Source organism: Salmo trutta, chromosome 15 (genome assembly GCF_901001165.1).
Source record: "Salmo trutta chromosome 15, fSalTru1.1, whole genome shotgun sequence".
NCBI lineage: Eukaryota > Metazoa > Chordata > Actinopteri > Salmoniformes > Salmonidae > Salmo > Salmo trutta.
This window is the reverse complement of record NC_042971.1, coordinates 59716155-59743802: the sequence shown is the minus strand read 5'-3', so window position 1 is coordinate 59743802 and position 27648 is coordinate 59716155. Positions and strand designations below refer to the sequence as shown.

General features: G+C 40.1%; 1 protein-coding gene across 2 annotated transcripts; it reads left to right on the top strand.

The window, feature by feature from the left end:
• The first annotated feature begins 794 nt into the window (after positions 1 to 794).
• On the top strand, positions 795 to 27648 carry lman1 (lectin, mannose-binding, 1). 2 transcript variants are annotated; one of them, XM_029692388.1, is made up of 13 exons: positions 795 to 1033; positions 2446 to 2600; positions 4428 to 4535; positions 4848 to 4909; positions 5405 to 5504; positions 6152 to 6275; positions 6557 to 6615; positions 6859 to 6991; positions 9235 to 9428; positions 9608 to 9678; positions 26441 to 26600; positions 26835 to 26962; positions 27096 to 27648. In XM_029692388.1, the coding sequence occupies exons 1-13, from the start codon at positions 799 to 801 to the stop codon at positions 27130 to 27132; spliced, it is 1566 nt and encodes a 521-aa protein (XP_029548248.1). In that variant the 5' UTR covers positions 795 to 798; the 3' UTR covers positions 27133 to 27648. The 2 variants fall into 2 exon arrangements, with proteins under 2 accessions (XP_029548248.1, XP_029548247.1); XM_029692387.1 differs by having other exon boundaries at positions 6152 to 6287.

Genomic DNA, 27648 nt, shown 5'->3' with positions numbered 1-27648 from the left:
AGGTGGGTTACCCACTCGCCGACAAATTCTCACAAGGCACCCTGATCTCCGGCCCATGTATTTCCTTTTTTTTCTTCATGCGAATGATGGGGATTTGGGCCTTGTCTGGGAGCAGCGCTATATCTTTCACTTCAGTCTCATTAAATAAAAAAATCTTTGTCCAGTTCGAGGTGAGTAATCTCGGTTCTGATATCTAGAAGTTATTTTCGGTCATAAGAGACGGTAGAATCAACAGTATGTACAAAATAAGTTACAAACCATGTGAAAAAACACACAAAATAGCACAGTTGGTTAAGAGGCGTTAAAATGGCAGCCATCCCCTCCAGGGCCCTTCTTATCATCACTACTTTTATTGTTGTTGTTATTCAGGATCATTATGTTATGGCTGTTATGGTAAATAAACATGTATATATCCTTCACAACAATAGAGTAGGTATATACCTCCACCAAATAGCAAATCGTTATAAATCATGAATCAAGTCGTGTATGATGTGATCAAGCTGTTATTTTTGACCAGCCCATAGGTCACTTGAGGTGAAAGATGTGGCCACATCACAGGACTCGATAAAAAATATATTGGTAAAATATGGCAAAGATTTACGAAAATACAACAAAGTAAGACCGGTCGGGCTACATTGTGAAAACAAAAATGTGACGGTCGTTGTTTACATTGTGAAAGAAAAGCAGGCATATGTCAGCCTACAACGTGTAATTTCAACCTACAATGTCTAAGGGATTCAACCAATAAGAAAGCGCCCTGTTGGCCCTACAAGCATTCCCATCATCCTCTCTGATTCAATGCTACGTCAGCAGTGGTACCAAAAGATGGCAGTGTCCATAGTAACCCGCCTGGCTGCTAATGCGTGTTTATTGATATTAACTTTAATATTCCACCACAGTAATGCCAATAATATCGTCGCCGCTGCTTCGACAGCAGAAGCCCCAAACCGCCGGTTTGAATACAAGTACAGTTTCAAGGGACCGCACCTGTCTCAAGCCGACGGGAATATTCCCTTTTGGGTACATAGTGGAAGTAAGTTTCAGTTTATGACTGGTGCCGGTGGCTAGGCAATTGCTAACAGTTATAAATCGTTATAATAAGGTGAATTCACTGCGATAGATATCTTGCCATTCTAGCCAGCGATTGTAGTTCGCTATTTTGCATGTGGGTGGGGGGACGACGACATTTTATGACACGTTTGTTGTAGCTAGCCGGCTACTGCCTGTACCCCACTGAGGATTAGTCAGTGGGCCTGATATCAAACTCGTTTCAACATGTTATGGCAGTGAAATGAGCAGCAACATCAGACGGGGAGAGAAGCAGGAGAAGAGAAGAAATACACATGCAGACATCAGTAAAGTTACCAAGTAGCTAGCTAACGTTAGCTACATTGAGTACTACCTTGTCACGTCCATGCCTGCCAGCTGCCTAAATCACCCTACCCCAAAGTATACCATCTGGTGTTGCCAAGCTTACATTTCATTTTAGCTGACACGGTATAAAAGTTGAGGGGGTTCTTGTTAACAACGTTGCATCCTATAGAAACAAAATATGGACATACAGATCATTCCAGGTTTTGGAAACCTACCGCAGCATTGCACACATGTAATAGCCAGCATTGGGTTTTATAATATTATAAGAGAAAACGCTTTAACCTTTTTAAAGTTGGTGAGTATTGTATGGGTTGATTTCTGTTTCCTATTGAATTGATCTGTCCCTCTACTAGCATGGTTTTTGTGTAATGTAAAGGGTTAACAAATCAGTGTCTTTAGAAGCAGTGCAAAGGTCCCGGACTGGTGTCGACTCACCCTGATTTAGGAGTCAATTTGATCATGTTGTCCATTTCTTATCAGGGTACAGAACATGGCATGTTTTACACACACGATTGAACTACTGTGACATTTTGAATGTAGGCTCAAAATATACAAACTATTGTAGACCTTGGCTGTCTACCAAACCCTTGACTGTAATGCTAACAATATTGGGCTTATGTATAGGCTACCTATTTTCTCTTTACTTAAGGTTAATTAATCCATGTAAATGTTGTCCACAAAGAACCCTGGAAATAATAATAATCTCAGTAACACATGTACATGTGTACGTAGGCTTAAGACACTAACCCCAAGGCTTGTAAAGAAAATAACTTCTGGTCACTTGTTTACCCTGGACCAATACTGATTCTCCACCTGTAGTTGCACTATGGGCCATTATGGCTTGGACAAGGCTTACTTACTTTACTTAGTTACGCTATGCAAACAGTTAAACAAGTATTTCTGGACATTCACAGTCAGTCACAAAGCTTCTGTACCGTTACAGTCATAACGGAACGGACCACTAGTGCTTCTGGTAACTGAGCTGTCTTAGCCTTCTGTCAGTAAGGGTTTGGTCAGTATGACTTTACCCCAACCTTGCTAACTAACATTAACGTATTGTGTCTTTTCTAGATGCCATCCCCAGTGCCGATCAGGTCCGTATCACCCCCTCTCTCAGGAGTCAGAAGGGCTCGGTCTGGACCAAGACCACGGTCAACTTTGACAACTGGGAAGCAGAGGTGACATTCCGTGTGTCTGGACGAGGGAGGATGGGAGCGGATGGCCTGGTAAGAGGAACACCACCTTGCCAAGTCAATTTTCCTTTAATATATAAAGACTGGGAAATTCACTCATGTCTAGCTTCACACTAGGCCTTTTCACACACAAGCATGACTTAACCCTGGGATAACTGTAGTGTGCTTTAAAAACACTGGCTACAGCATATGTATGCGTCTTGTTATTGTGAAGCTGGCCAAGTGAGCAAGAATACTTTCCTTCCTATGGCTTCCATATAGTCCGACTCTAGCCCATAGAGAATGTGTATCTGTCCCATTATGGCTTCTGTGCGCCCACAGGCAGCTCCGTTGAGGCCATCTCTATTTTGAAGTAGTTCAGTTTTCTTCTTCTGCTACTGTGTTTGCGCACAAGTATAATTCATTGGCTGATCCCTCCTGATGACCTGGATGGAATTATGTGAACCTTCCTTAACCCCATAGGAAGTCCCACCCAGTTGACTAGTTGAGAATAGAGTACCACAGTATGAGTCATAATACCCATAAAAGCTAGTGGTCGAACAAGGAAATGTTTCCAGTTTTTTTTTTTTCCATCATTCATTTTTCCCATTTTAGAAACACTTTAAAATAAGGGCTGTGTTTCGTGTAGGCTTACCCTGGCATGACATTTTGATAACCATGTACGTTTCTTTAGGACAAGGTGATTTTTATCAATATAGTTACCTGTATTTACACCCCCCCCCCCCCAAAAAAACAAGCAAACATGGCTATCATTAAGAAATACAAATGCCATGATGATCTGGAAGAGACAGCCAAATCGAGGCAAATGTAAGAACCTCTGGATTAACTATCTAATGTTAGCTAAATGTAGTAATGAATAAATTGGCTGCATTTTCTTTAAATTGACAATTCTGTGAACAGTCTTGTGCATGTTTTTTAAACTGACACAATACCTGTTTAGTAAAGGTGTCAGCTAGATATGACGTGCAGCAGCTTGCTGGGATTTGTAGTCTTGCATGATGTCTACGTTGATACTAATGACGCTTTTTAGAATCTGAGAAATGAATAGAGACTAATATATTGATAAAAGTCACCTTGTCCGAGAGAGATTTACATGGTTATCAAAACGTCATGCCTTGGTAAGCCTACACGAAACACAGCCCTTATTTGAAGTGTTTCTAAAATCGCATATGGGGGAAAGTTAATGATGGAAAAACAACTGGAACCATTTCCTTGTTCGACCACTAGCTTTTATGGGTATTATTTTAACTCCACTGTGGGGCTGCTATGGTAAAACTCCTCAATGGCACTCCCCATGCTAAAATGGCCTTATGGGCACTAGAGTCCTCTATAATTCTCTATGCTCTAGCCCTAGTCAGCCTACTGAGCTGAGCCAAGCTGTACTGGCCTGGTCACACATCCACCATAGTTGCTGGAGCCGTGCTGGAAAATATGTGAAAATGAAATATTAGAGCCAGTACAGTATGTTTTGTGTCGGCTCAATAGTGTGATAGGTATGCCTATTAATGTCCATTGAGCTACCTATGCCTATATCCCGGCAGCTAGTCTGCTGGTAGTGAATGTGGAGTTGTGCTGACCTTTCAGCTCAGACTACAGGTTAATTCCCTTGTTTATCTCTCCATGTCTGTCCTGTCCCTGTGTGGCTCAGATAGGTAAACGCGTGGCACTAGTAACGCCAAGGTCGTGGGTTCAAGTCCTACATTATGCGTTCACTGTACTGTACATTTTACTGTATCTACTAGTGTCCCTATATTTATCTCTCTGTCCCTCTGCTGCGCTACTGTTACCTATGGTTATTCAGACAGTTAAAATAAGTATTTTTGGACATTCACAGTCACCATGTCCTCATCCCTCTAACAGGCGATATGGTTCACCACTGCACAAGGCCTGGATGGTCCTGTCTATGGAGCCGCTGACAACTGGAACGGCATCGGCATCTTCTTCGATTCCTTTGACAACGATGGGAAGGTTGGTGGTCAAATTTTATGATTTTATTACGTTCATTTAATCAATTTACAATAAATGTATTTATTTATTTAATTATGGCTTAAGCAAAAAAGTCAAAAGGATATTGCAAATTAATTCAGGTAAAATGTAAATTAACTGTTTTTTTTTCATAATGTCATTAATACTTTTAAAATTCAAATACAAATACTCATATTTTCAAGTTGTAGCCTAGGTCTGATGGCATGTATTGGACGTTGTGAAAGAAACACAATGACCGTTAATACCTAGATTAGGTAGATTACAGATTGTTGTTTGTTTTACTGTTTGTTTTAGAAAAATAACCCTGCTGTGCTGGTAGTGGGAAACAATGGCAAACTTGTTTATGATCACCCAAAGTAAGTCAACATTTCCTTCACCAACTGAACATTTTACAACTTAAAAGAAGATTAGAAAATATAATTATTTATTTGTGGTTGGAGATTATAATCCTCTCTCTCATCCTAATCTCCCTGGGCAGTGAAAGCTGGAAATCACTTTTCTGTGCCATCTATGTCTTAGAGCTTACACCACTGTCTTCTGTGTCGTCACTACTCTGTGTTTACACATTAATTGGAACTGTTTTCCTTAATTTCTGAAATCTCCAAACCATGTATTTTCTGTTTGTATGGCGATCTATGGAAGACTATATTCTCTGTACTTGTTTCTCCTGCTGCTATGGTGCATGTGTCCTTTATACTTGTTAATAAATCCAGGTCTGCCTTTGTACTTTGTATTGTCGATGCTTGTGGGAATGAATGAATTTCCCTTCTTGTGATATATATAAAGTAGTACTACTACTACTTCTAATACTACTATGTAATGTGTCTAAAAAATTGATGTTTTCTTTTCAGTGATGGCACGACTCAGTCCCTGGGGACATGTTTAAGAGACTTCCGTAACAAACCCTATCCCGTCAGAGCCAAAATAACATACTATAAAAGAACATTAATAGTAAGTAAATTATCAATCCCCTCCAATTTAAAAACCCCAGACAAATTTGCCTGGTGTTTTTATATTGGCCATATATTGAGAACACGATAAAATGATCAACACCCGAATGCATCAAACACAGAAATATGCCGTGCCTCCCAAGTAGGCGCAGCGGTCTAAGGCACTGCATCGCAGTGCTTGAGGCGTCACTACAGATCCGGGTTCGATCCTGGATCTGTAGAGACACGTGAGGCGGCGCTCAATTGGCCCAGCGTTGTTCGGGTTAGGGGAGGGTTTGGCTGGCTGGGATGTCGTTGTCCCATCGCGCTCTAGTGAATCATGTGGTGGGCCGGGCGCATGCACGCTGACACGGTCGCCAGTTGTACGGCGTTTCCTCCGAGACATTGGTGCGGCTGGATTCCGGGTTAAACGAGCAGTGTGTCAAGAAGCAGTGTGGCTTGGCAGGGTCGTGTTTCGGAGGACGCATGGCTCTCGACCTTCGCCTCTCCCGAGTCCGTACGTGAGTCACAGCGATGGGCCAAGACTGTAACTCCCGATTTGGATATTAAGAAATTGGGGAGGAAAAAGGGTTAAACAGTACAAATTTATAATGCATTGTAATTGATTGCACTTGGTTAATGTGCTAAAAATATTGTCTGTCCTGTCAGGTGCTGATCAACAATGGGTTCACGCCAGATAAGGATGACTATGAGTTCTGTACGAAAGTGGACAACATGGTCATTCCACAGGAGGGCTACTTCGGCATCTCCGCTGCCACTGGTGGTCTAGCAGGTGGTTATCTTGGTAACAGTTTAATTGAGACCTGCAGGTATAATGCATTATGTGGTTGTAATGCATTATTAAACTTGCCTTAAGACCCCCTTTTTAGGACCCCCTTTTTATATGTCATTTCTTTCAAATTAGATTTTTACTTTTCCTAATTTATTTAGATTAAACTGCTTGAAATGTAAAATGTGGATATTGTTAGGTTGTAATGGTCAATCATGAAACCAATTATTTTGTTTTTATCATATTTAATGCGTTTTGTTTTGAATGTAACTTTTGTCTTCCAGATGATCATGATGTCCTGTCCTTCTTGACGTTCAGACTATCAGAACCTGGCCAAGAACTGGTAACTAGATTTTCTTAGTTATACTACTCATAGTCATATCTGTAACTGGTACAGTTTCCACTTACCACAAGTTAAACCACTTACAGTACCACTCAGTACAATTTTAAGTGGAAGAACATCAGAGTGAATTGTGTGCCCTATTTCTTCAATAGAGGTATGAGAAAGTATTATGTAAGTAAGAGGAGTGCAGGGCATCAGTCTCTTCAGTGCTGGTTCACAGGGGTTGTTTTGTCCCATTTGAAGCCCCCGCCTGAAGCAGAGATGCCCAAGCAGGACAAGGACAAGTACCAGGAGGAATTTGAGAACTTTCAGCAGGATCTGGACAAAAAGAAAGAGGACTATCAGAAGGAACATCCGGACATTCAGGGACAACCTAGTTAGTTTCACTCAATAATATTCCTCACACTTCATCCTGTCTTTGCTATACATGTTATATGCTACTTTTTACATTCTAGATCAGGGATGGGCAATTTTTTTTTTAATTAGGCTGCGGACCCATAAAAAAAAATGACATACTGTACCAGTCAAAAGTTGACACCTACTCATTTAAGGGTTTTTCTTTTTTTTTTTTTTGTACTATTTTTATACATTGTAGAATAATAGTGAAGACATCAAAACTATGAAATAACACATGGAATCATGAGGTAAGCAAAAAAAGGGTTAAACAAATCAAAATATATTTTCTATTTGAGATTCTTCAAAGTAGCCACCCTTTGCCTTGATGACAGCTTTGCACAATCTTGGCATTCTCTCAACCAGCTTTGAGGAAGTCCCCTGGAATGTGTTTCAATTAGCAGGTGTGCCTTGTTAAAAGTTAATTTGTGGAATTTATTTCCTTAATGCGTTTGAGCCAATCAGTTGTGTTTTGACAAGGTAGGGCTATATTCTGTATACCACCCCTATTTGGTAAAATATTAAGTCCATATTTTGGGAAGAACAGCTCAAATAAGCAGAGAGAAACGACAGTCCATCATTTAAGACATGGAGGTCAGTCAATGTAAAAAATTTCAAGGACTTTGAACGTTTCTTCAAGTGCAGTCGCAAAACCATCAAGCTCTGTTATGAAACTGGCTCTCATGAGGACCGCCACAGGAAAGGAAGACCCAGAGTTACCTCTGCTGCAGAGGATAATTTCATTAGAGTTACCAGCCTTATAAATTGTAGCCAAAATAAATGCTTCAGAGTTCAAGTAACAGACCAGACCCATTTCAACCTCATCTGTTCAGAGGAGACTGTGTGAATCAGTCCTTCGTGGTCGAATTGCTGCAAAGAAACCACTACTAAAGGACACCAATAACAAGAAGAGCTTTGCTTGGGCTAAGAAACACGAGCCGCAGATATTAGACCAGTGGAAATCGGTTCTTTGGTCTGATGAGTCCAAATTTGAGATTTTTGGTTCCAACCGTTGTCTTTGTGAGACGCAGAATAGCTGAACGGATGATCTCTGTATGTGTGGTTCCCACCGTGAAGCATGGAGGAGGACAGTGCTGGTGACACTGTCAGTGATTTTATTTCGAATTCAAGGCACAGTTAACCAGCATGGCTACCACAGCATTGTGCAGCGATACTCCATCCCATCTGGTTTGCGCTTAGTGCGACTATCAATTGTTTTTCAACAGGACAATGACCCAACACACCTCCAGGCTGTGTAAGGGCTATTTGACCGAGAAGGAGAGTGATGGAGTGCCGCGTCAGATGACCTCCACAATCACCCGACCTCAACTCAATTGAGATGGTTGGGATGAGTTGGACTGCAGAGTGAAGGAAAAGCAGCCAACAAGTGCTCAGCATATGTGGGAACTCCGTCAAGACTGTTGGAAAAGCATTCCAGGTGAAGCTGGTTGAGAGAATGCCAAGAGTGTGCAAAGCTGTCAAGGCAAAGGGTGGCTACTTTGAAGAATCTGAAAAATAAAATATATTTTGATTTGTTTAACACCGTTTTTGGTTACTTCATGATTCCATGTGTTATTTCATAGTTGTATCTTATCTTCACTATAATTCTACAAGGTAGAAAATAGTAACAATAAAAGCCCTTGTAGATAGATATCTATCTCAGAGCCTGGCCATCTAGATTTTCCTATGTAAATATGATATTTCTATTTAATTTTTTTAATACATTTGCAAAAATGTCCAAACCTGTTTTTGCTTTACATTTAAGGGATATTGTGTGTAAATTAATGAGGGGCGAACAATTTAATCAATTTTCGAATAAGGCATAACCAAATGTGAAAAAAGTCAACAGGTCTGAATACTTCCCGAATGGATATGTCCATCTGCTAATACTAGATGCTAATACTAGATGCCAGACTGCCCAGATGCTAATACTAGATGCTAACGATAGATGCTAGACTGCCCAGATGCTAATACTAGATGCCAGACTGCCCAGATGCTAATACTAGATGCTAACGATAGATGCCACACTGCCCAGATGCTAATACTAGATGCTAGACTGCCCAGATGCTAATACTAGATGCTAACGATAGATGCTAGACTGCCCAGATGCTAATACTAGATGCTAACGATAGATGCTAGACTGCCCAGATGCTAATACTAGATGCTAACGATAGATGCTAGACTGCCCAGATGCTAATAAGACGTCCTTCTGTCTGATCTGTGTAGTTGAGGACATGTATGAGAGTGTGAACGACAGAGAGATCCGCCAGGTGTTTGAGGGCCAGAACCGGATCCATCTGGAGATCAAGCAGCTTCACCATCAGCTGGCCGTGATCCTGGACGAACAGCGGCGCTACGTATCCGTGGCTACCGACGAGATCTCCAAGCGCCAAGGGGAGTCTGGAGGACAGGTGGGACAGGTAGGAAGTCTAGGAAGACCACGAGCGCACATACATACAAACACACTCGTAGAAGAGCACACACACACATACATACAGTATATTGTTCATATCAATTGAACCACATACTGAAGTTTTATATAATTTTACTAAAAAGAATCATGACATGTTTCAATTTTTATGTTTATTGAATTCTTCAGGCGCCGAGTCAAGAGATGGGTGCAGTGGTTGCAACACAACAGGAAGTACTGAGGAACCTGAACGAGTTGAGGTGGGTACTGTAACAGCGATTGTTGTTTTGTTATTATTCTTTAACTGTATTTATCACACACACAGTACTGTACGTAAAATCTGATATTCCAGACAAACAAGCTATTGTTTTTCAATCCAGGCCATAATGAAATCCTTATTAAATCTCATATTTAATCTCACAATACCCCACTGCTGCAGGTGTCTCAGCCTAGACCCAATAATCTGCAATTTTTTTTTTTTGTCTCTTGCTTCCCAGTCTGAAATCCCCCTCCTGGCAAGTCTGTAGGATTTACTATGATACCTTAACTACAAGCCCCCAAGACTATGATACCTTAAACCTCCTCCACTACACCCCCCCCCCCCCCCCCCCCCCCTAGTAGGATAGACACCTTATCTCCCCAGGAGCTCATCTCTAATCCATATTTATGTTCAGCTTTTGTTTGCTGACTTTCGCTGTGTTTTGTGCATGAGGATATGAGCTCGGGGGTCTGGTGGGCGGTTCTTTCCTTTTATAGAGCATCCGAGCTGCATTCTAGACTAGAGGACGAATACATTTAAAAAAATCCTGATGACATCATGACTGTTTTCTAACATGGACCTTGTCAGTGCTTTGAGAAGATGTAACGTATAGCCTAACCGGTATATATTTCCTTTACTTGACGTAACCATTGTTTCCTAAATATGTCGATATTTTCAGGTTCTAATAGATTAAAGCAATAGTTCACCCAAATTAACAATTGCATATTGGTTTCCTTACCCTTTTAAGCAGTCTATTGACAAGGTTTGACAGCATTCCATTCTTTGGTTTGATTACCTGGCTATTCCAAATGCTTACTTTTTACTTGAAAAATTACAATAAATGTTAGCATGTGGAAACAGTGGCCAGGTAAACAAACCAAATCATATATTGCTGTCATTCCTAGTCCATAGACTAGAAATGACAGTGTGTTCGGAAAGTATTCAAACACCTTGACTTTTTCACATTTATTTTGTCACATTAAAGCCTTATTCTAAAATTGATTAAATTGTTTTTTTCCCCCCTCGTCAATCTACACGCAATGCCCCAAAATGACAAAGCAAAAAAATTTTTTGCAAATGTATAATAAAAAAAAAAAAACGTAAATATCACATTTTACATAAGTATTCAGACCCTTTACTCAGTACTTTGTTGAAGTATTTTTGGCAGCGGTTACAGCCTTGAGTCTTCTTGGGTATGACGCTACAAGCTTGGTACACCTGTATTTGGGGAGTTTCTCCCATTCTTCTCTCCAGAGATGTTTGATCGGGTTCAAGTCAGGGCTCTGGCTGGGCCGCTCAAGGACATTCAGAGACTTGTCCTGAAGCCGCTCCTGCGTTGTCTTGGCTGTGTTCTTAGGGTTGTTGTCCTGTTGGAAGGTGAACCTTCACCCCAGTCTGAGAACCTGCTCCAGAACGTTCAGGATTTCATCAAGGATTTCTCTGTACTTGGCTCTGTTCATCTTTCCCTCGATCCTGACTAGTCTCCCAGTCCCTGCCTCTGAAAAACATCTCCACAGCATGATGCTGCCACCACCATGCTTCACCGTAGGGATGGTACCAGGTTTCCTCCAGATGTGACGCTTGACATTCAGGCCAAAGTGTTCAATCTTGGTTTCATCAGACCAGAGAATCTTGTTTCTCATGGTCTGAGAGTCCTTTTAGGTGTTTTTGGAAAACTCCAAGTGGGCTCTCATGTGCCTTTCCGTCTGGTCGCTACCATAAAGGCCTGATTGGTGGAGTGCTGCAGAGATTGTTGTCATTCTGGAATGTTCTCACATATCCACAGAGGAAATCTGGAGCTCTGTCAGAGTGACCATTGGGTTCTTGGTCACCTCCCTGACCAAGGCCCTTCTCTCCCGATTGCACAGTTTGGACAGGCAGCCAGCTCTAGGAAGAGTCTTGGTTGTTCCAAACTTCTTCCATTTAAGAATTGTGTTATTGAGGACCTTCAATGCTGCAGAAATGTTTTGGCACCCTTCCTCAGATCTGTGCCTCAACACAATCCTGGTTCGGCACTCTACGGACAATTCCTTTGACCTCATGGCTTGGTGTGCTTTTCCAAATCATGTCCAATCAATTGAATTTACCACAGATGGACTCCAATCAAGTTGTAGAAACCTCTCAAGGATGATCAATGGAAGCAGGATGCGCTTGAGCTAAACATTTTTGTTTCATAGCAAAGGATCTGAATAGTTACGTAAAATGTGATATTTTTTATAAATTAGCAAAATGTTCTAAACCTTTATTGGGTATTTTGTGTAGAATTATGAGCAGGGAAGAAAGCAAATTCATCCGTTTTAGAATAAGGGTGTAACGTAACAAAATGTGGAAAAAGTCAAAGGGGTCTGAATACTTTCCGAATGCACCGTACATGTATTCTTTAGATACTTCTGTCAGCCTCTCAGGCTTTTCATATGATCTTAGGATCATGCAGATTAAGACTCTGTGTTAGTCTTTTTGTTAGAGGCTAGCGATACAAATAAAGGTTTGATGGTGTAACTTAATCCTGATGAAAGATGAGAATCTCCGTTCTTTTGTCAAAAACATCAGTTACATCAATTGTTTGTCTTTTCCATTGACGAATAACAATAACATATTTTGTTCTTAGGTATTATGATATCGAAGGTGTAGACAAACAGACATCAGATCACACAAAGAAAATATTCAACCATTATGAGGAGAGAGCCATATTCCAAGGAAAGTCTTGGTATTAGAAAATAATGATGACGCTTTATTTTGGATAATTCAGATTTTCCGTCTGTAGATGCTCTACAGATAGTTTGTTTATATTATGACCGTCTGTTGATAAGAAACTGCTTGCTAAGGTTACTGATGGTCTGTAGATGCTCTACAGACTATCCAAATAGTCTTACCAAAATTATCATTTGACATGATCAATTTTGATGAATATCATCACTAAGGCTAACTAGTGTTCATTTATTATTGTTATTATTATTATTATTATTATTATTTGACTAGTCTTTCATAACTGTAGAATTATGCGGTTAAAGTATTCACACACCTTTACTTTTTCCACATGTTTATTGTGTTACAGCTAGGGCTTTGGCAGTCCATATAACATTTTGTCAGCTGGTGATTGTCAAGCAAATAACTGCCGGTCTCACCGCAATTGACCGTTAATTAACAAACACATTTAACATCTCCTGGCTTCCACACACAGCCTACAAGCCACTGATGCAGACCTTTGGAACATCTACATTTACATATTTTTTTTAGACAGGTCTAAAGAAACAGATTACATTTTCTTCATATATTTCAGAAGAACAGAATAGCATACGCTGAGTTGTCCTCATGTTAGGCCCTGATCTGGCTGTGCCACATGGCTGTGGGCTACGCTAGTTAATTTAGCAGACAATATTTGCTTAGAAATCCGTGGCATTATTTCTATTTAATAGTATGAAGAATACAAATGAACATAGCTGAATAAAATAGAAAGGATGTTTTCTCCAAATTGAGAGAGTGCAGACATGCAGCTATTGTGTTAGCGATTAACAAAGAAACAGATCCTCCTATTTGTTTAATTTATTTATGTAACTTTAGTTGTGATACAAATATTGTGCTATATGTTTGGATTTTTTAATACATTCTAAGGCTGTGTGATGCGACATGATGATTTGAAAGGAGTCGCATAAGTTATGAGCTCAGCTTTGTTTTACACTCAGGCTGCATGAGCAAAAGCACTAGCCTATGTCAATCTACTTTTCCCCATAGTACAAAAGTTGACCTATTCTGTGCGAGGGGGGAAAAATATACCAAACATAGTCTGGGACAGTTGTGGGATGTGACAGATCCCAAATTAATACAACCACAAGCATCGAAAAAACCTTTTTAAAAGCAATGAGGCTGACGCAACAGATCAGAACGTTTCGCTTAAAATGTTGATAAACTATTTAGTCTTTTCAAATTGCGTAGCCTGTAGAAACGTTGAGCAACATGAGCTCATGGGATCTCATGAAGTGTTTGATTAGATTTCTGATTACATTTGCGTTGATGTCAGTGTGATTAGAGGGACAGTAGAGTGCTGAGTACCAGGCAGTTAGCAAGTTTAGTAGGTTACTAATGACCATCAGCAGCATCAGAGCTTGGAGAAGCCTAATTACCGTGACTAAACGGTCACGTGGAATTTGACTGCCGTCATGACTTGTGACCACCGGTGTGGCAGTAAAATGATCACGTAACAACCCTAGTTACAGCCTGAATTTTGTCACTGGCCTACTACACACATTACCCCATAATGTCAAAGTGGAATTAAGTTTTTAGACATTTTAACAAATGAATTAAAAAAATTAAAAGCCATAAGTTTTCAACCCCTTTGTTATGGCAAACCTAAATAAGTTCAGAAGTAACACGTTACATAAGCTCAGTAGTTGTTGTTGCCATCCTGTACCTGTCCCGCGGGTGTGATGTGCAGGTGTTGTTACACGTGGTCTGCCACTGCGAGGATGATCAGCTGTCCGTCCTGTCTCCCTGTAGCGCTGTCTTAGGCGTCTCACAGTATGGACATTGCAATTTATTGCCCTGGCCACATCTGCAGTCCTCATGCCTCCTTGCAGCATGCCTAAGGCATGTTCACACAGATGAGCAGGGACCCTGGGCATCTTTCTTTTGGTGTTTTTCAGAGTCAGTAGAAAGGCCTCTTTAGTGTCCTAAGTTTAATTGCCTACCGTCTGTAAGCTGTTAGTGTCTTAATGACCGTTCCACACGTGCATGTTCATTCATTGTTTATGGTTCATTGAACAAGCAGGGGAAACGGTGTTTAAACCCTTTACAGTGATCTGTGAAGTTATTTGGATTTTTACGAATTATCTTTGAAAGACAGGGTCCTGAAAAAGGGCTGTTTCTTTTTTTGCTGAGTTTATATATACAGGACCCTGTCTTTCAAAGAGAATTCGTAAAAATCCAAAATAACATTTACATTTTTACATTTTAGTCATTTAGCAGACGCTCTTATCCAGAACGACTTACAGTAGTGAATGCATACATTTCATTCATTTTTTTTTTTTTTTTACATACTGGAAAAAAGAGATCTTCACTGTAAAGGGTTTAAACACTGTTTCCCATTTTTGTTCAGACTTTGAGCATGAAGTTATTAATTACACTTTGGATGGTGTATCAATACTCCCAGTCAATACAAAGATACAGGCATCCTTTCTAATTCAGTTGCCAGAGAGGAAGAAAACCGCTCAGGGATTTTACCATGAGGCCAATGGGCACTTTAAAACAGTCAAGAGTTTAATGTTTATTAGGTACACCACCCCCGTTCATGAAAATGGATCGCTTCTACAGACAGTGAGGCATCGAGGCATTCAGTTACTTTTCTATTGAATGATAGAATGGGCAAAACGAGTGACGTCAGCGACTTTGAGCGTGGTGTGATCGTCGGTTACACTGGATCTGGCGTGCCTGGTATCAGAAATGTCCACCCTCCTGAGCTTTACACGCACGACAGTGTCTAGGGTTTACAGAGGATGGTGCGACCAAACAAACATCCAGTCAGTGACAGTTCTGTGAGCGAAAAAACTTCTTGTTGATGAGAGACAGGTCGAAGGAATCGTGCAAGCTAAAAGGGCGGACCGCAAACAGACAAGTAACGGCGCAGTACAACAGTCATATGCAGAACGGCATTCACTCAGTACTGATAGAACTTTATTTCATTCTTGCTCTGTATTTATTAATTTTTTTATATAAAAGTCAAACAGTTGTAAACAGTTTCATTTTATCACATAGCTAACCAAGTTAGCAAGCATGGTGTTTTTCTTTTGACTGGTCACAGGTCGCGCTAGAAAAGATCATTATGATGCTTTGTGTTCAACCCGCACCTCTGCCTCTTTTTACTTGTGGATGGCGACTTCAGGTTTTCAGGAACACATTGAAAAGTAACTTGACACTGTGTTGATCAGTCAGCGCAAATTTCGATTATAATGACATGAAGAAAATGTAATTGACAGAGGAGGGAGCGTACTGAATTAATACATATGGTAAGGGATAGAATATACTCTGGATCTTCTAACAGCAATGTGTCTGTCTGGTGGGTGCATGTATTATAGTGTAATGACCCTGGGTTTATAAGCGCGGAAATCGACGACCCTGGGTTTATAATCGCGGAAATCGACTCTGCCGTTCGAGCATGCTTTTGCGGCTGTCGATAGCGCTCTGGACTTCGGGCTAGAAGGTCGAGGGTTCGAGACTTGCTCCCTGCTGTTTCATTACAATAAATTAATTAGCAGCGTGGCAGTTTTCCCAAAGTTTCTGAAGTATTGTGCATCTAACTAGCTATAATAGCAGCCAAGGAGGTCTGCTAGATTATTTGTGCTCTGATTTACACCCAAGTGTCCAGGTCAGCAGTTTATACAGATGACTGTCTTCAGCCATAGGAAAAACCTTCCGTAGCAAAATATACAGAGCTAGCTAGCTAGCTTCCTTTTGCTTCTCATCCAACTAGCCTTCTACTCGCAAGCTGCTACTGTTGGGCAACAACCGAGTTGCTCGACTGTTTTAAAACTCTGAGATTCGACTCAAAAGATGTTAGCATTGTCAGAAATGCTACCAAAAGGTAGCACATCGTTGGTTTTCATTGGGCAGATTTGTGCATGTTTTTTTAAACTGTTGCACCTACAAACTGAATCATTCCAAATGGATCTAAGTCTAATGGTCACCTTATGGACGCTGTAGATTTGTTTTAATCCGACGTCTAGAATTTGAGCTAGGTTTTGGGCAAAATAATTGTCTGACGACCCTAGTGCTGACGACCCATCAGAAATCAGATATACTGATGCTCTGGAATGGCTGGACGGATCATGACGAGAGGCGGGGAGTGTGTTGTGTACCTCCCAAGTTGATTTGCACATTTTCGTTGACATTGGCTTAGATATGATGGTAGGGAGTTTAACATTGAACTTCAAAGAATGCGTACTATAGCTGAGCCAACTGGCACAACATTAAGACTATACAAACATACTGTACATCTGACTCTTAATGCAGTAACGTGATTGGTCTGTATGGGATTATAATCTAGTAGATTATTATGCCCTCGTTAAGGTCTTGACCCCGTCTATAGAGATGTGAATTATGATTATATGATTGACCTCGTCTTACTGTTAGTCTCTGGTAAATTATGTTCTCTGATCTGAGAAGGGCTTTCTCATAAATGGGTCACTTGGACAAGATAAAGATTAGACTCACAGTTTTAATAAATGTTCACTTACTTTCTCGAGGGAGATTTGCCTGCTTCTTAATTTTGAGAAACAAATTGGATTTTGTTTATACAAATGTCTTCTACTGTCTGACCATCCCTCAGCTGTGTGCTTTGTGCCATGTGGCCCTGGGCTGGCTGCAAGAAAAGGATACATCTCGGGCACCATTTGTCCTTGGAGGATTTGACATCAGTCTTTAAATACATCCTTCATACACAGATACAAAACATGGGATCCTTCTGATTGCTTTCTTGATGTCGCAGTTCCCCCCTAGACCTATATACTTACAGCCTTCCAATTCCTTTCATTTGTCAAGTGTTTTTGGCTTGTAATCATCTTAAATCTTAAGACGATATTAATGGGAAAAGACGTACCCCTCCTGTTAGTAATATTACATTATAAGAAAATGTAATTTAATCAGAAACGTATCTTGTTCTCTTTATTAAAATGTCAACTGAGTCTTATTCTGCTCCTTTGATACACGCCACTTTGATTGCACATTTACAGATGCCACAATGTAATTAAAAAAATATATTATGATTTCAATAGACAATACCATGTGTTATACTGGTTAAGGTTAACCCCTAACCAGCAAATAATTTCACAGAGAAAGGAGTATTGTAAACTGACAAATCCATAACAACCCATGTACAGTGCATTTGGAAAGTTTCAAGACTCCTTGACTTTTTCCTAATTTTGTTACGTTACAGCGTTATTCAAATACAATACCCCATAGCACAAAGCAAAAACAGTTAGAAACATTTTATTTTTTTGCAAATGTATTACAAATGGAAAACTGAAATATGACATTTACATAAGTATTCAGACCCTTTACTCAGTAATTTGTTGAAGCACCTTTTGGTAATGATTACAGCCTCGAGTCTTCTTGGGTATGATGCTACAAACTTGGCACACATGTATTTGGGGAGTTTCTCCTATTCTTCTCTGCAGATCCTCTCAAGCTCTGTCAGGTTGGATGGGGAGCGTCGCTGCACAGCTGTTTTCAGGTCACTCCAGAGATGTTTGATTGGGTTCAAGTCCAGGCTCTGGCAGGGCCACTCAAGGACATTCAGAGACTTGTCCCGAAGCCACTCCTGCATTGTCTTGGCTGTGTGCTTAGTGTCGTTGTCCTATTGGAAGGTGAATGAATCAATTTTAGAATAGGGCTGTAACGTGAGAAATTCGAGGGGTATGGATACTTTCCGAATGCACTGTGTAGATGTTTTTTTTATTCATTTTTTTCCTGACTTTTATTGAACAGATGATGACAGTGGGGAAAGAGAACTTTGTGTCAAAGGGAAGTAGGCAAGATTCAGACCCATGCCGACACCATAGATGTGTGCTGGAGGCTGCGGCTTACACCGCTTGGCCACCATCACAACATATTTGAGAGATTCCCAATCTGAAATTTGCCCTTGGCTAAGGTCAATACTTTTGGTATTATTTATAAATAGTGTGAATACATTTTTTCTGTTTTAAACCTTGGTAAATTGAATATGATCTATAATATTTCACTAAGTTGTTTTTATTAAGATACTGTACATCTGGGTTAAGAACATGGGATTAATTCAGCAATCATGCGCCTTTTTTTGTTAATGGTAGATTTTGTTTCTGATGTTAAGGATAAATGGCCTTTTGGGAAGATCCTAAAGAGGATTTAGAGATTGACTTTGGACCGTTCACTGTGACATTAAGATTATATATTGTTCATTACAGTACGTTTGCTGTCTTTTCTTAGCTCTGGAGGGGACTTTTGGCTGGATTTAACAAAACCCAAACTGTAGGAAACAAAACCCAAACCCAGTTTGGGTTGCCTTGGAAACAGTTTGTTTCTGGGTTGCCTTGGAAACAGTTTGTTTCTGGGTTGCCTTGGGTGTTCTACCGATTTGTGCCAATGCCTTCAGAGCACCTACGCGTGGGTTAGAATCCAGACCATTCCGTCATACTCTCCCTCTCTCTCTCTCTCTCTCTCTCCTACCAGCTTTCCTGTCACCCCCTCACTCTCTGTCCAGGAGCAGGGCTGGATTAATGCAGGGGCTTACTGGGGTTGAAGCCGCCAGGTCCGTGGGGGCCCAAGAAGCAGCAAAAATGAATAGAATAAATAGCAAATGCGTATTATTTATAAAACCCACACATAGGTGCTCTGAAGGCATATATATATATATATATATATATATATATAACCGCCAACCACAGGAGTATTCAGAAGTCCGCTCTCAATGAGTATAGACAGCCTGCTGCCGCTCTGCTAATCGTCAGATCGGGGGGAGGGGAGGTGGTAAGGGTGCCCACTTGGGTAACTGGGGTGGGCCCTGCCTTGATTGGGTTACTGATTAATAAAAAATTTAAAAAACATAGGGTTTTGGGCCACCACGAGCTGCCAGAACCTCTTCGATGCGCCCTGGCTTAGATTCTACAAGTGGACCTAAACCATGCCAGAAAAATGCATTTCGGTTGGATTGTTCAAAAATATTTCTTATTTATTTCTGTTTCAATTATTTGGGTTGAATGCTGTAACAACGCAGACTAAAACAGTTAATACAAGTCCCATGATGGCAGCAGTGACTGACCATTACTGCTCATCACTTATTAACCATCATTTACTCACATTACTTTAATAAAATATTTCAGTTGTTGTGTATATTACATTGGTTTTATTTGATGACTATATTATTTCATTCCAAGTCATCATCTCATCTTTATAGAGCAGCTGTCTTGACAAAATCGCTATTTTAGTAGTTCTTCAAAGTAAATAAGGCTGAATACCAAAGATCTAACGATCAGTGGTTCCCAAATATTTTTTATAGGTCTGTACCCCTTCAAACATTCAACCTCCAGCTGCGTACCCCCTCTAGCACCAGGGTCAGCGCACTCTCAAATGTTTTTTTTTTTTGCCATCGTTGTAAGCCTGCCACACACACACACACATTTATACAATAAATGTATTAAATAATAGAATGAGTGAGTTTTTGTCACAACCCAGCTAGAGGGAAGTGACACACATTGCACATTGAATATAATTGTGGAGAGTCCATGTAATTCTAGATTCAGATCATTCAGGCGTGAAAAAACATCACCCAGATAGGCCAGTCGTGTGAGAAACTCGTCATCATGCAAGCGGTCAGACAAGTGAAAACTATGGTCAGTAAAGAACTTTAAGCTCGTCTCTCAATTTAAAAAATAAATAAATTGTCAATACTTTGCCCCTTGACAACCAGCACACTTCTGTATGTTGTAAAAGCATTACATGGTCGCTGCCCATATCATTGCGTAGTGCAGAAAATACATGAGAGTTCAGGGGCCTTAACAAAGTTAACCATTTTCACTGTCGTGTCCAAAACGTCTTTCAAGCTGTCAGCCACTCCACAATGTCACCCTGTCATGGCTTTTGCGCCATCAGTACAGACACCTATGTATCTTGCCCACCAAAGTCCATTTGATGTCACAAAGCTGTCCAGTACTTAAAAAATATCCTTTTGCACATATAACACACGGTGGCTGAGGAAAGGCACTACTCCCAATATAAGTGAACCCCAAATCAATTTAGTTATCATATTTGCACCTCTTCGATGGTTCTATGTCCCTGTCTGTTGTTCGGTGCTTTCCCAGGTAAGAGGGCAGTAGCTCTTCGGCTGCATCAGATTCACAACTGTCAGTGTCCATGCTAGCTGGGCTAACAACAAATGTAGAACTACCGTAAATTCCGGACTATAAGCCGCAACTTTTTTCCCAGCTTTGAACCTCGCGGCTTAAACAATGACGCGGCTAATATATGGATTTTTCCCGCTTTCAATTTTTTTTTCCCAAAAAACACATTCAGTGACGTGCTCAGTTTTTTGGCGGCATGAAGCTTTCATTAGACCAATGAAATTGACGAACAGTTTAAGGTCAAACAACTTTTTTTTACTGTTTAGATTAAATTGAGCGCTCTCAAACTTCCTATCATTCTGATTACGGTAGTCATTTTGTCACCCTCATCATGGCAAAGACACGGAGAAATGCATATGATGCAGCTTTCAATTTGAAGGCGATTGATCTGGCTGTTGGAAACGGAAATAGAGCTGCTGCACGGGAGCTTGGTCTTAATGAGTCGATGATAAGACGTTGCAAACAGCAGCGTGAGGAATTGACTCAGTGCAAAAAGACAACTAAAGCTTACTGCTAATTTTTTATTTTTTGTTACAAGCCGTGTTTCGTTAAAGCCTGTGTAAAGTTCATTTGTTTCAATGTACCGGTAGGCACCTGCAGCTTTTTTTTTTAAATTCAGTGGGTGCGGCTTATATTCAGGTGCGCTTAATAGTCCGGAAATTACGGTACTAATGCTAGCATTGGATGTGCTCGTGGAAGCAGAACAACTTGTGTCGTTGACAGGTGCAGGTGTAGTACTGCTGGTAGTAGCAGTACTAAAAGTAGAGCTAGTATGTGTCTCTATGGACGCGGGCCTTTTCTAAATGGACTTTATGTGAAGATAAAAAATGTAATTTAAATTTTTTTTTAATGTGAATTGCATTTTTATTTGGCATACCCCCGGCGGCATTGCGCGTACCCCCTCCAGTTTGGGAATACCTGATCATGTATTTTCAGGTAGAGATACCTTGCAAAGCAACAGCTGCTCTCTCTATCCCCTCACGATTGGATTCTTCTGCCTCTTCTGTGGCAGTCGTAAAACTCTGACTGGACAAGTAGCTGCGCAATGGATTATAGTTAATTACCACGTTTTATGTGCTACACTATGTAGAATATTGGCTACTTTACTTTACTGACTTTATTGTCATGTACATATTTAAAGTGGTGTTTAAACAACTCCCTACTACATTACACAGTTCAGGCTGGATCTGATCGCTAGAGAAACTGTGGTAATGTGCTCATTGAGCTCACAGGAAGGAAGAAAAAAAAACGGAATGAAATGGAATTCAAATAATTTAACCGATGTAGGTCAATTAGTTGTTTAAAAACGGACAAATAACAGAAATTTCGGTTAATCTCTCAACACTACTGCTAACAACATTTTTTACTTTTTTTTAACAAAGCCTGTATAATTTCTTAATCCGGTCCTGTCCAGGAATATTGTAAACTCAGTAAACTGACAAATGCATCACTATCCATTTAAGAGATTACATATCCTAAATTTGCCTTTGGCTAAAATGAATACTTATGGTCTTAGTTATAAGTAGTGTCAGTACGTTGTCTATAATGTAACTTTGCTAGATTGCGAATACATTATATTATGATACGGTATATCTGGGTTAACTGTGTTTTTAGAGGAGATTGCTAAATTAATCTTTATTCATGATCTTTTTGGGGTTGGAGGATAGATGGCCTTTTGAATGCAAATGAGAATTAAGGATGAATTTGGTCTATTCACTGTAATATTAAGATTCATTAATATTAAGATAAATTGTTAATTACAGTATGTTTACAGTCATTTCTCTTCAAACGTTTGGAGTGGAGGAGCTGTGATCCAGCCATTTTCACAAACTGTTTTGTTTTGCACAACATCGTCTAGAGGTGGATGGGTGGTACAACATATAGAGATCGAGATACTGGATGTTCATAGATTGTGTGTGTGTGTGTGGATAGATATACATACAGTTGAAGTCGGAAGTTTACATACACCTTAGCCAAATACATTTAAACTCAGTTTTTCACAATTCCTGACATTTAATCCTAGTAAAAATTCCCTGTCTTAGGTCAGTTAGAATCACCATTTTATTAAGAATGTGAAATATCAGAATAATAGTAGAGAGAATGATTTATTTCAGATTTTATTTCTTTCATCACATTCCCAGTGGGTCAGAAGTTTACATACACTCAATTATTATTTGGTAGCATTGCCTTAAAAATGTTTTAACTTGGGTCAAATGTTTCTGGTAGCCTTCCACAAGCTTCCCACAATAAGTTGGGTGAATTTTGGCCCATTCCTCCTGACAGAGCTGGTGTAACTGAGTCAGGTTTGTAGGCCTCCTTGCTCAAACACACTTTTTCAGTTCTGCCCACAAAAAATGTTCTATAGGATTGAGGTTAGGGCTTTGTGATGGCCACTCCAATACCTTGAATTTGTTGTCCTTAAGCCATTTTACCACAACTTAGGAAGTATGCTTGGGGTCATTGTCCATTTGGAAGACCCATTTGCGACCAAGCTTAACTTCCTGACTGATGTCTTGAGATGTTGCTTCAATATATCCACATACTTTTCCTGCCTCATGATGCCATCTATTTTGTGAAGTACACCAGTCCCTCCTGCAGCAAAGCACCCCCACAACATGATGATGCCACCCCCCGTGCTTCACGGTTGGGATGGTGTTCTTCAGCTTGCAAGCCACCCCCTTTTCCCTCCAAACATAACGATGGTCATTATGGCCAAACAGTTTTATTTTTGTTTCATCAGACCAGAGGACATTTCTCCAAAAAGTACGACCTTTGTCCCCATATGCAGTTGCAAACCGTAGTCTGGCTTTTTTATGGCGGTTTTGGAGCAGTGGCTTCTTCCTTGCTGAGCGGCCTTTCAGGTTATGTTGATATAGGACTCGTTTCACTGTGGATATAGATACTTTTGTACCTGTTTCCTCCAGCATCTTCACAAAGTCCTTTGCTGTTGTTCTGGGATTGATTTGTACTTTTCACACCAAAGCACACTAATCTCTAGGAGACAGAACGCGTCTCATTCCTGAGCGGTATGACGGCTGCATGGTCCCATGGTGTTTATACTGCGTACTGTTGTTTGTACAGATGAACATGGTACCTTCAGGTGTTTGGAAATTGCTCCCAAGGATGAACCAGACTTGTGTAGGTCTACAATTTGAAATACATCCACAGGTACACCTCCAATTGACTCAAATGATGTTAATTTGCCATGACATCATTTTCTGGAATTTTCCAAGCTGTTTAAAGGCACTGGCAACTTAGTGTATGTAAACTTCTGACCCACTGGAATTGTGATACAGTGAATTATAAGTGAAATAATCTGTCTGTAAACAATTGTTGGAAGAATTACTTGTGTCATGCACAAAGTAGATGTCCTAACCGACTTGCCAAAACTATAGTTTGTTAGCAAGAAATTTGTGGAGTGGTTGAAAAATTAGTTTTAATGACTCCAACCTAAAGTGTATGTAAACTTCCGACTTCAACTGTAGATAGAGAGATATATGGATGTGTGTGTGTATATATAATTACACACAGTACCAGTCAAACGTTTGGATACACCGACTCATTTTTATTTTAACTTTTTTCTACATTGTAGAATAATAGGAAATACATAAATTGTGAAATACCACATATGGATTCATGTAGTAACCAAAAAAGTGTTCATCAAAATATATTTGAGTTTCTTCAAAGTAGCCAACCTTTGCCTTGATAACAGCTTTGCACACTCTTGGCATTCTCTCAACCAGCTTCACCTGGAATGCTTTTCCAACAGTCTTGACGGAGTTCCCACATATGCTGAGCACTTGTTGGCTGCTTTTCCTTCACTCTGCTGTCCAACTCATCCCAACCATCTCAATTGGGTTGAGGTCGGGTGATTGTGGAGGCCAGGTCATCTGATGCGGCACTCCATCACTCTCCTTCTCGGTCAAATAGCCCTTACACAGCCTGGACGTGTGTTGGGTCATTGTCCTGTTGAAAAACAATTGATAGTCGCACTAAGCTCAAACCAGATGGGATGGCATCTCGCTGAAGAATGCTGTGGTAATCATGCTGGTTAAGTGTGCCTTGAATTCTAAATAAATCACAGGCAGTGTCACCAGCGACGCACCATCGCACCTCCTCCATGCTTCACGGTGGGAACCAAAAATGCGGAGATCATCCGTTCACCAACTCTGCATTTCACAAAGACAGTGGTTAGAACCAAAAATCTAAAATTTTGACTCATCAGATTTAAGGACAGATTTCCACCTGTCTAATGTTCATTGCTTATGTTTCTTGGCCCAAGCAAGTCTCTTCTTCTTATCGGTGTCCTTTAGTAGTTTTTTTTTTTCAGCAGCAGCAATTTTACCATGAAGGCCTGATTCACACAGTCTACTCTAAGTTATGTATGTTGCTTATGTGAGCTGTTCTTGCCATAACATGGACTTGGTCTTTTACCAAACAGGACTATCTTCTGTATTCCACCCCTACCTTGTCACAACACAACTGATTGGCTCAAATGCATTATTAAGAAAGAAAGAAATTCCACAAATTAACTTTTAACAAGGCACACCTGTTAATTGACATGCATTCCAGGTGACTACCTCATGAATCTGGTTGAGAATACCAAGAGTGTGCAAAGCGTGGCTACATTGAAGAATCTGAAATAATCAAAATGTATTTTGATTAACACTTTTTTGGTTACTACATGATTCCATGTGTGTTATTACATAGTTTTGATGTCTTCACTATTATTCTACAATGTAGACAATAGTAAAAAGAAAAAAAACCCTTGAATGTTTAGGTGTGTCCAAACTTTTGACATGATATATTTTGTAATGAATGATTTTGGATCATAATTTTTAAAAAAGGATACGATTTGTATAACATAAAATATATAATATAACGTATGCACCATTTAAAGGACACATGCCGTGTGTGTGTGTGTGTGTGTAGTGTATCGGTCTGTGTGTTGTCGTCACCTGTGCTGGCCCACCTTCTCTGCCTCATCTCCTTCTTTTTAATCGGGATTATTGGTCTGGGTGTTGTTCCCAGAGAACTGTCCAATAGCTTTACCACATGGATTAACCTGTGTTTCAGTCTGATTCACACCCTCACTTCGTCTAGAGGGAGTAGACAGTACAGGTGCATCAAAGCTGGGACCGAGAGATAGAAGCTGTTTTTCAATCTCCAAGCCATCAAACTGTTAAACTGTCACCATTAGCAGGCCTTCACCCACTACCCTGCCCTGAACTTCAGTCACTGTTACTAGCGGGCTACCACCCGGTACCCTGCCCTGAACTTCAGTCACTGTTACTAGCCAGCTACCACCCGGTACTCTACCCTGCAGCTTAGAGACTGCTGCCCTATGTACATAGTCATGTAACACTGGTCACTTTAATAATGTTTACATGCAGTTTTACCCACTTTAGATGTATATGCTGTATTGTAGTCATGGCTCATCCAATATAACAGATTGTATTGTATCTAGATAATGTGTGCTGTTTTTATTGCTAGGCATTACTGCACCGTTGGAGCTAGCAGTGATTAACATCTGTGTACACAACCAATAAACTTTTGATTTGATTTGACACACTGTCATAGGGAAAACATGTCCACCAACCTTAATTCAATCATCTTCCAAATACCTAGACTTCAAGTTCACATACCTTATTTAGGTATAGGAAGACATTCAATTAATTCTCTTCATTCTGTATTAGCTGAAATTCATTCCTGGTTTAATGTTGTCGCCTACTTCAGATGTTGTTTACCATGGGCTGAGGTTTTTCTTCGCTACCCTTTCTGGTGTGCTGATGTAGAAAATGTCAGAATTTTTCCTATCGTATGTATGTTTCTACTGCAGCTTGGGCTGTGTTCAACAGTGAGATCTGACTCTTCTGTTCGTTTTGTTTTTTTTCTCCTCAGAAACTCGTTCTATGAGTCTCTGAAACAGATTGGTGCCAGCCAGCATCAGGGCAACGCAGTAGGCATGGGGACGTATGAGACGGTCCAACACTTCAACGACATCAAGGAACATCTACACGTGGTCAAGAGGAACATCGAACACCTCATCACGCGCAATGGGGTTTGTCAATAACTTATTTGACTGTAAATCTCAGCGGTTCTCCACATGTCTTTCTCAAGTCTTTTCCTGATTCCTCGCGCTTCGCCTCCTTCGCCAACCACATTGGAAGAGAAGATCCATGGTCCCTCTCCCTCAGACCTTCTCCTCCAATGTGTTATGAGAAGACTGGAAAGAACGAGGACATGAGGAATCTAGATTTTTACAGTATATTTTTGTGTCTTATGCTGCATGTAGAACCCCAGTGAAAAGCAGGTGATGAACTGCCCTGACCCTCCTCCAATGCCTTCCTGTTTGGGTACCACACACTTCCTGGTCTTTGTGGTAATCCAATCAGTCCTGTTCTTCAGCTACATTATGTACAAGTAAGACCAATAATAAATAAATAGTATAACTAATACATTTAAAAAATCAAATGTTTGTCATAACTCATCTCTTTCTCTCTCCTCTCAATTTCAACTCTCTCCTCTCTCTCATCTCTTTTTTCTCCCTCTACAGAAGTCAACAAGAAGCAGCAGCAAAGAAATTCTTTTGATGAAACACTCATCAATATCATGCCAATATGTAAATGAGGGACTGTTCATTTTGCTGGTTATTTTGGTTTGGTTTTGTTTTTCAAAATTGTAAATTATTGTACTTGAAAATTAGATTTTGTTTGAGAAGTTTCTTTTTTAATTTCTTAGTTTTAATTTGATCTGATATTATGTATGTGAATGAATGCTCGTGTGGGACATTTTGTTAAAAGATTCCAAATATGATGTAATATATTGTATACAGTATTTTGACAAGTCGTTGGGTTATATTCTGATCTTTCGACTGGTTTTTGATAAGTTCCCACTCTCAGAAAACAAAAACACCGTATGCCCATTCACATAGCTTTGAAAACTGTGGATTTAATAAATGTGCAATTTTGTATGAATTCTGAACTGTGTTGAAGAAAACCCAGAGTGGATGTCCAATATGTGTGTCTTCTTGAATGGTTGAAACATGCCAATCTGGCATGTTTTCTTTTTTCTTCTCAAGCAATTTACATAAACAAAAAACAAACCAA

Excerpts from the sequence above, each read along its gene's own strand:
- lman1 (XM_029692387.1), top strand. The coding sequence starts at position 799 with ATGCTACGTCAGCAGTGGTACCAAAAGATGGCAGTGTCCATAGTAACC. Across the intron at positions 9,429-9,607 it reads CTGGAGGACAGGTGGGACAG|GCGCCGAGTCAAGAGATGGG; the intron begins GTAGGAAGTCTA and ends TGAATTCTTCAG. Across the intron at positions 26,963-27,095 it reads TTCAGCTACATTATGTACAA|AAGTCAACAAGAAGCAGCAG; the intron begins GTAAGACCAATA and ends CTCCCTCTACAG.